The sequence below is a fragment of the Salvelinus alpinus genome, chromosome 18, assembly GCF_045679555.1.
Source record: "Salvelinus alpinus chromosome 18, SLU_Salpinus.1, whole genome shotgun sequence".
In the NCBI taxonomy this organism is placed as follows: Eukaryota; Metazoa; Chordata; class Actinopteri; order Salmoniformes; family Salmonidae; genus Salvelinus; species Salvelinus alpinus.
Window position 1 is genome coordinate 36,582,796 of NC_092103.1, and position 9,173 is coordinate 36,591,968.

Below are 9,173 nucleotides of genomic sequence, written 5' to 3' on the forward strand. Positions count from 1 at the left end.
GGACTGCACCCTGAGCTGTGGTCTCCACGCCTACTGGCAACGTGACATTGGACTGCACCCTGAGCTGTGGTCTCCACGCCTACTGGCAACGTGACATTGGACTGCTCACTGAGCTGTGGTCTCCAGGCCTACTGGCAACGTGACATTGGACTGCTCACTGAGCTGTGGTCTCCAGGCCTACTGGCAACGTGACATTGGACTGCTCACTGAGCTGTGGTCTCCAGGCCTACTGGCAACGTGACATTGGACTGCTCACTGAGCTGTGGTCTCCAGGCCTACTGGCAACGTGACATTGGACTGCTCACTGAGCTGTGGTCTCCAGGCCTACTGGCAACGTGACATTGGACTGCTCACTGAGCTGTGGTCTCCAGGCCTACTGGCAACGTGACATTGGACTGCTCACTGAGCTGTGGTCTCCAGGCCTACTGGCAACGTGACATTGGACTGCTCACTGAGCTGTGGTCTCCAGGCCTACTGGCAACGTGACATTGGACTGCTCACTGAGCTGTGGTCTCCAGGCCTGCTGGCAAAATCTGTCACACTCCAGAAAGCGCACTCCTAAAGGCAAGAAGAAAAATTACTTCCAAGAAGAGTTGAGAGCCACCATGTGCCACCATGACCAGAATGACCCCACGGCCATTAGAGAGGTCACGGCCATTAGAGAGGTCACGACCATTAGAGAGGTCACGGCCATTGGAGAGGTCACTGCCATTAGAGAGGTCTCGTCCATTAGAGAGGTCTTGGCTATTAGAGAGGTCTCGGCTATTAGAGAGGTCTCGTCCATTAGAGAGGTCTCGTCCATTAGAGAGGTCTCGGCTATTAGAGAGGTCTCGGCTATTAGAGAGGTCTCGTCCATTAGAGAGGTCTCGGCCATTAGAGAGGTCTCGTCCATTAGAGAGGTCTCGGCCATTAGAGAGGTATCGGCCATTAGAGAGATCTCGTCCATTAGAGAGGTCTCGTCCATTAGAGAGGTCTCGTCCATAAGAGAGATCACGGCCATTAGAGAGGTCTCGTCCATTAGAGAGGTCTCGGCCATTAGAGAGGTCTCGTCCATTAGAGAGATCTCGGCCATTAGAGAGGTCTCGTCCATTAGAGAGGTCTCGGCCATTAGAGAGGTATCGGCCATTAGAGAGATCTCGTCCATTAGAGAGGTCTCGTCCATTAGAGAGGTCTCGTCCATTAGAGAGGGCACGGCCATTAGAGAGGTCTCGTCCATTAGAGAGGTCTCGGCCATTAGAGAGGTCTCGTCCATTAGAGAGATCTCGTCCATTAGAGAGGTCTCGTCCATTAGAGAGGTCTCGTCCATAAGAGAGATCACGGCCATTAGAGAGGTCTCGTCCATTAGAGAGGGCACGGCCATTAGAGAGGTCTCGGCCATTAGAGAGGTCTCGGCCATTAGAGAGGTCACGGCCATTAGAGAGGTCACGGCTATTAGAGAAGTCACGGGCATTAGAGAGGTCTCGGCTATTAGAGAGGTCACGGCTATTAGAGAGGTCACGGCCATTAGAGAGGTCTTGGCTATTAGAGAGGTCACGGCCATTAGAGAGGTCTTGGCTATTAGAGAGGTCACGGCCATTAGAGAGGTCTCGGCTATTAGAGAGGTCTCGGCTATTAGAGAGGGCACGGCCATTAGAGAGGTCACGGCTATTAGAGAGGTCACGGCCATTAGAGAGGTCACGGCCATTAGAGAGGTCACGGCCATTAGAGAGGTCACGGTCATTAGAGAGGTCACGGACATTAGAGAGGTCACGGCCATTAGAGAGGTCACGGCCATTAGAGAGGTCACGGTCATTAGAGAGGTCACGTCCATTAGAGAGGTCTCGGCCATTAGAGAGGTCTCGGCCATTAGAGAGGTCTCGCTATTAGAGAGGTCACGTCCATTAGAGAGGTCTCGGCCATTAGAGAGGTCTCGGCTATTAGAGAGGTCACGGCCATTAGAGAGGTCACGGCCATTAGAGAGTTCATGCCATTAGAGAGGTCACGGCCATTAGAGAGTTCACGCCATTAGAGAGGTCTCGGCTATTAGAGAGGTCACGGCCATTAGAGAGGTCTCGGCTATTAGAGAGGTCTCGGCTATTAGAGAGGTCTCGTCCATTAGAGAGGTCTCGGCCATTAGAGAGGTCTCGGCCATTAGAGAGGTCTCGGCTATTAGAGAGGTCACGGCCATTAGAGAGGTCTTGGCCATTAGAGAGGTCTCGGCCATTAGAGAGGTCTCGGCCATTAGAGAGGTCTCAGCTATTAGAGAGGTCACGGCCATTAGAGAGTTCACGCCATTAGAGAGGTCTCTGCTATTAGAGAGGTCACGGCCATTAGAGAGGTCACGGCCATTAGAGAGGTCACGGCCATTAGAGAGGTCACGTCCATTAGTCGTATTACACTAGTGATGTAACCTCTCTCCTTACTTCCTCTATCATTTCTTTCTGTTTCTTTCTCCTCCTCTCCTCCTCTCTCTCTCCCTTCCTTCCTCTATCATTTCTTTCTGTTTCTTTCTCCTCCTCTCCTCCTCTCTCTCTCCCTTCCTTCCTCTATCATTTCTTTCTGTTTCTTTCTCCTCCTCTCCTCCTCTCTCTCTCCCTTACTTCCTCTATCATTTCTTTCTGTTTCTTTCTCCTCCTCTCCTCCTCTCTCTCTCCCTTCCTTCCTCTATCATTTCTTTCTGTTTCTTTCTCCTCCTCTCCTCCTCTCTCTCTCCCTTACTTCCTCTATCATTTCTTTCTGTTTCTTTCTCCTCCTCTCCTCCTCTCTCTCTCCCTTCCTTCCTCTATCATTTCTTTCTGTTTCTTTCTCCTCCTCTCCTCCTCTCTCTCTCCCTTACTTCCTCTATCATTTCTTTCTGTTTCTTTCTCCTCCTCTCCTCCTCCATCCTCTGTCCTCATTGTGTGTTGTGTTTGTTGTCTTTTACAGGTACGTATAGCCTTTATCTAGTTAAATAAAAAATAGAAACATTAAAATGATATAGGCCTGGGTTTCATACTGTACATTAGGGCACACCGTAGCAAAACATTTCAAAACTTTGTGCAACAGAAAACAAGCGTTTCTTATCAGAAAAGTTCAGATTTATTCGCATTTTCCTTGAAATGCCTTAAATGCTGATTTAAAATAACCAAAGGCTTGTTTTAACAGTAATTGTAGATAGAACAACGAGTTAGATGAATGAGACACGTTGTACCATTTGGCTCTGTGAATAACTCTCAGCAACAGATGGCCGAGGGAGAGAGAGAGCAGCAACACCTTTATTTTCTCTGTCCTTGATATCCACACTAATTCTGCCTAATTGGATCCCCATCATAACCCACATATTCCCGTTGCATTTTGATGTCTGTCCAACAGAAGATATTTTCATCTCTTTGACATCTCCATGACCAGATATCTGAAGGAAGATCCTTAATTGGCATTTGGAATCTTAGTTGTTTCTTGACATTTTTCTACTGAAATATAGAGAATATGCAAGACAAGGTCATTAGGGACATCATCATCATCATCAACATCATCAACGTTGTCAACATCCTTTCCATCATTGTTAACCACCATGGTTACTTCATGTTCAGTCTCCTCTTCATCATAAGCCCCGGCATTGTTCTCATGATCATGGTTCCTCAACTCCATCTTCCTCAGCCTTACACAGGAGGTAGCTGGGTAAGGTACGAATTATTCATCCCCCCTCCTTCAGTCCCCCATACCAACTTTCTCAGTAAAAGAAAAGTGCTCACTTTTTTATTGAACGAACACACACACACACACACACACACACACACACACACACACACACACACACACACACACACACACAAACACACAGTGCTGTACTGTATATTCGTTTGATCACGTCTCTGTCTCTGCACTCAATTCAATTCAATTCAAGGGGCTTTATTGGCATGGGAAACATGTGTTAACATTGCCAAAGCAAGTGAGGTAGATAATATACAAAAGTCAAATAAACAATAAAAATGAACAGTAAACATTACACATACAGAAGTTTCAAAACAATAAAGACATTACAAATGTCATATTATATATATGCAGTGTTGTAACAATGTACAAATGGTTAAAGCACACAAGTTAAAATAAATAAACATAAATATGGGTTGTATTTACAATGGTGTTTGTTCTTCACTGGTTGCCCTTTTCTTGTGGCAACAGGTCACACATCTTGCTGCTGTGATGGCACACTGTGGAATTTCACCCAGTAGATATGGGAGTTTATCAAAATTGGATTTGTTTTCGAATTCTTTGTGGATCTGTGTAATCTGAGGGAAATATGTCTCTCTAATATGGTCATACATTGGGCAGGAGGTTAGGAAGTGCAGCTCAGTTTCCACCTCATTTTGTGGGCAGTGAGCACATAGCCTGTCTTCTCTTGAGAGCCATGTCTGCCTACGGCGGCCTTTCTCAATAGCAAGGCTATGCTCACTGAGTCTGTACATAGTCAAAGCTTTCCTTAAGTTTGGGTCAGTCACAGTGGTTAGGTATTCTGCCACTGTATGCTCTCTGTTTAGGGCCAAATAGCATTCTAGTTTGCTCTGTTTTTTTGTTAATTCTTTCCAATGTGTCAAGTAATTATCTTTTTGTTTTCTCATGATTTGGTTGGGTCTAATTGTGCTGTTGTCCTGGGGCTCTGTGGGGTGTGTTTGTGTTTGTGAACAGAGCCCTAGGACCAGCTTGCTTAGGGGACTCTTCTCCAGGTTCATCTCTCTGTAGGTGATGGCTTTGTTATGGAAGGTTTGGGAATCGCTTCCTTTTAGGTGGTTGTAGAATTTAACGGCTCTTTTCTGGATTTTGATAATTAGTGGGTATCGGCCTAATTCTGCTCTGCATGCATTATTTGGTGTTCTACGTTGTACACGGAGGATATTTTTGCAGAATTCTGCATGCAGAGTCTCAATTTGGTGTTTGTCCCATTTTGTGAAATCTTGGTTGGTGAGCGGACCCCAGACCTCACAACCATAAAGGGCAATGGGCTCTATGACTGATTCAAGTATTTTTAGCCAGATCCTAATTGGTATGTTGAAATTTATGTTCCTTTTGATGGCATAGAATGCCCTTCTTGCCTTGTCTCTCAGATCGTTCACAGCTCTGTGGAAGCTACCTGTGGTGCTGATGTTTAGGCCGAGGTATGTATAGTTTTTTGTGTGCTCTAGGGCAACGGTGTCTAGATGGAATTTGTGGTCCTGGCGACTGGACCTTTTTTGGAACACCATTATTTTGGTCTTACTGAGATTTACTGTCAGGGCCCAGGTCTGACAGAATCTGTGCAGAAGATCTAGGTGCTGCTGTAGGCCCTCGTTGGTTGGTGACAGAAGCACCAGATCATCAGCAAACAGTAGACATTTGACTTCTCTCTCTCTTTATTGTCTCTGCTCTCTCTCTCTACTGTCTCTGCTCTCTATCTCTCTCTCTCTACTGTCTTTGCTCTCTCTCTCTCTCTACTGTCTCTGCACTCTCTCTCTACTGTCTTTGCTCTCTCTCTCTCTCTCTACTGTCTCTGCACTCTCTCTCTCTACTGTCTCTGCACTCTCTCTCTACTGTCTGCACTCTCGCTCTCTCTCTACTGTCTCTGCACTCTCTCTCTCTACTGTCTCTGCACTCTCTCTCTCTCTACTGTCTCTGCTCTCTCTCTCTCTACTGTCTCTGCACTCTCTCTCTCTCTCTACTGTCTCTGCTCTCTCTCTACTCTCTCTACTGTCTCTGTTCTCTCTCTCTCTCTCTACTGTCTCTGCACTCTCTTTCTCTACTGTCTCTGCTCTCTCTCTACTCTCTCTCTCTCTCTCTCTCTCTCTCTTTCTCTCTACTGTCTCTGCACTCTCTCTCTACTGTCTCTGCACTCTCTTTCTCTACTCTCTCTGCTCTCTCTCTACTCTCTCTCTCTCTTTCTCTCTACTGTCTATGCTCTCTCTCTCCCTCTACTGTCTCTGCTCTCTCTCTCTACTGTCTCTGCTCTCTCTCTCTCTCTACTGTCTCTGCTCTCTATCTTTATTGTCTCTTCACTCTCTCTCTACTGTCTCTGCTCTCTCTCTCACTCAACTCTCTTTCTCTCTCTCTCCACTGTTGCTGCTATCTCTCTACTGTTTCTGCTCTCTCTCTCTCTCTACTGTCTCTGCTCTCTCTTTACTGTCTCTGCTCTCTCTCTCTCTACTGTTTCTGCTCTCTCGCTCTCTCTCTCTCTTTACTGTCTCTGCTCTCTCTCTCTCTCAACTCTCTTTCTCTCTCTCTCCACTGTTGCTGCTATCTCTCTACTGTCTCTGCTCTCTCTTTACTGTCTCTGCTCTCTCTCTCTCTACTGTTTCTGCTCTCTCGCTCTCTCTCTCTGTTTACTGTCTCTGCTCTCTCTCTCTCTCTCTCTCTCTGTATGCTGGGAGTGTTTGGTGCATGCTGGGAATTGTATGAGTGAGTGCGAGTGTTGTGTAGAGTTAGATATCCTAGTTTTTATTCCACGTTTCCTTTTCTTGGTGGTATTTTTTTTCCCTCTGCATGATTAAGGTTATCATAATTGTTATTTAGTTGTTGTGGTAGAATTAAGTATATTGTTTTCCGTGTCGAAATTACCCTGGCTTTGGCGGGGATGCCGACCCACATGGGGATGCCGTCCCTGTCACTTCGACACGGCTTTAGGTGTGTTACTGAAGCTACTGTCACTGTGGAGGAGTTTCTGGTCGCCGTAGGAGAGAAGGTAGGATATGAGAATGTTGCTTATGCATCACGGATGAATAAATTGGCGGTGGTTTTTCATAAAGAAGAGTGTCTTGTTGATTGTATGGTTGAGCATGGCGTACTTCTTAAAGGAATGTTTATTCAAGTTACACCGCTTTTTTCTCCGTCAAAAAGGGTAACGATTACAAATGTACTGCCATTTATTCCCAATGAGCTATTGGAGCGCGAGCTATTACGGTTTGGGAAGTTTGCAATTTCAATTAAGGTTGTCCCGTTGGGTTGCAAACACCCGGCGTTGAAACAGGTTATGTCGTTTCGGCGACAGGTGTTTATGTTTTTGGACTCACCGGAACAGACTTTGGAGTTATTGTTTAAAGTCAAGTATGACAACAGACTGTATATGGCTTATGCTAGTACGGGTAGTCAACGGTGTTTTGAGTGTGGGGATGTTGGCCATAAGCGACATGCTTGCCCGAAAAGGGAGAAGGCAGAGGGAGGGGCGCAGGTGGTCCTCGTAATGCCTGGGCCCACTGATGTAGGGAGAGGTGGGCCGACAGTGGTTGAGCAGCCAAAAGCACCTGTTGCTGAGGAACAAGTTGTCCGTGTTGAGGGCACGGAGTTGCAACTTGTACCAGAGGGAAATGTTATGCAGCAGAAAAATATTGTTGCAGAAGGTAAGGATGGATCTGAAGAGCCAGTTCCTCAGACTGGTGAGGAGTTGCCCAGTACGAGTACTGTGGTACAGGAGGGGGTTCATGTGGAGCTAATCTCCCAGGTAGTGGAGGAGATGCCCACTATGAGTAATGGAGTACAGGAGGGGGTTCATGTGGAGCTAATCTCCCAGGTAGTGGAGGAGATACCCACTATGAGTAATGGGGTACAGGAGGGGGTTCAGGTGGAGCTAATCCCCCAGGTAGTGGAGGAGATGCCCACTATGAGTAATGGAGTAGGGGAGGGGGTTCAGGTGGAGCTAGTCTCCCAGGTAGTGGAGGAGATACCCACTATGAGTAATGGAGTAGGGGAGGGGGTTCAGGTGGGGCTAGTCTCCCAGGTAGTGGAGGAGATGCCCACTATGAGTAATGGAGTAGGGGAGGGGGTTCAGGTGGGGCTAGTCTCCCAGGTAGTGGAGGAGATACCCACTATGAGTAATGGAGTAGGGGAGGGGGTTCAGGTGGGGCTAGTCTCCCAGGTAGTGGAGGAGATGCCCACTATGAGTAATGGAGTAGGGGAGGGGGTTCAGGTGGAGCTAGTCTCCCAGGTAGTGGAGGAGATGCCCACTATGAGTAATGAAGTAGGGGAGGGGGTGCAGGTAGTGGAGGAGATGCCTGGTACGAGTGATGGGGTGCAAGTGGGGAGTGTTGAGAGGGATGTGGTAGAGGGGAGTCAGTGGTCTGTGGCCTCAGCTGAGGAGGATCAGGAGAAGGATATGGATATCTCTCCTGATATGATAGAAGCTGATGAAGACTCAATTTACAGAGGAGGTAAATGGGTTCCTGGATCAGACTTTTGGGAAATCTGTGAAATTGGCAAACTTATGTTGATAAGTTTGTGAGGTCAGCTGTGATGTTACAGAAGACAGTGGGGTTAGACCAGCTGAGTGAGAAGAAGCATTTTCACTTGAAATTTGCTACTGCTGTCACAGCAGCAAAAGGTAGTGGGAAACATGGTCAGGTTAAGAGAAAAATAAAACAATGACGATGATCATGCCTCATAGGGTGTTTTTTTTCTCCTTGTCTGGTTTCTCTGTGGTGTCTTCTGCTTCTCCTTTCTCTTTTCTATATGGAGGTACTAAGGGGAGGTTCTCTCAATATTAATGGGGGAAGGGACAGGAATAAGAGGGCTTGGGTGTTAGAAGTAATAAAACAGAAAAGGCTTAATGTAGTTTTCCTACAGGAGACACATAGTGATGAGGAAAATGAGGTTGACTGGGGTATGTGGTGGGGAGGGGCAGCATATACTCAGTCATGGTACTAATTTCATGGTACTAAGTGTTTATGCTCCTAATGAGGGAACAGAGTGTATTGCTGTATTTGATAAAATGAAGGAAACCTTAAGACAGTGTGACCAAGAGGGGTGTATGGTTTTAGTGGGGGACTGGAACTGTACAGTGGATCACACTGCTGAAGAACCTCACCTGCGGTCAGCTACTTGTCTGTCTGGTCTATTACCTGAGTTTGAGCTTTCTGATGTGTGGAGAGTAAGGAATGCAAAAGTTAGGCAGTAAACATGGCTAAAAGTTAATGCAGGTCGTGTCAGTGCAGCAAGGTTAGACAGGTTGTCTGTATCTGATCACTACTCTAGTAGGGTTGGAAGGTTAGACAGGTTGTATGTATCTGATCACTACTCTAGTAGGGTTGGAAGGTTAGACAGGTTGTCTGTATCTGATCACTACTCTAGTAGGGTTGGAAGGTTAGACAGGTTGTATGTATCTGATCACTACTCTAGTAGGGTTGGAAGGTTAGACAGGTTGTCTGTATCTGATCACTACTCTAGTAGTGTTGGAAGGTTAGACAGGTTGTATGTAT

At 46.7% G+C, this 9,173-nt stretch overlaps 1 protein-coding gene across 1 annotated transcript; it reads right to left on the reverse strand.

Moving 5' to 3' along the window:
- Positions 1 to 577: 577 nt before the first annotated feature.
- Positions 578 to 7,405, reverse strand: LOC139543451 (serine-rich adhesin for platelets-like). Its single transcript, XM_071349551.1, has 3 exons — positions 7,066 to 7,405; positions 2,001 to 2,235; positions 578 to 1,913 (listed from the first exon to the last, which is right to left on the reverse strand). The coding sequence occupies exons 1-3, from the start codon at positions 7,403 to 7,405 to the stop codon at positions 578 to 580; spliced, it is 1,911 nt and encodes a 636-aa protein (XP_071205652.1).
- Between the last annotated feature and the right edge of the window lie 1,768 nt (positions 7,406 to 9,173).

What these genes read in the sequence shown, in the direction of transcription:
- LOC139543451 (XM_071349551.1), bottom strand. Translation starts at nt 7,405, where the DNA reads ATGAACCCCCTCCTGTACCACAGTACTCGTACTGGGCAACTCCTCACC. An exon ending in CAAAACACCGTTGACTACCC is followed by an intron (nt 2,236 to 7,065) that starts GTACTAGCATAA and finishes CCTCTCTAATAG; the next exon opens with CTGAGACCTCTCTAATGGCC. An exon ending in GCCGAGACCTCTCTAATGGC is followed by an intron (nt 1,914 to 2,000) that starts GTGAACTCTCTA and finishes CCTCTCTAATAG; the next exon opens with CCGAGACCTCTCTAATGGCC.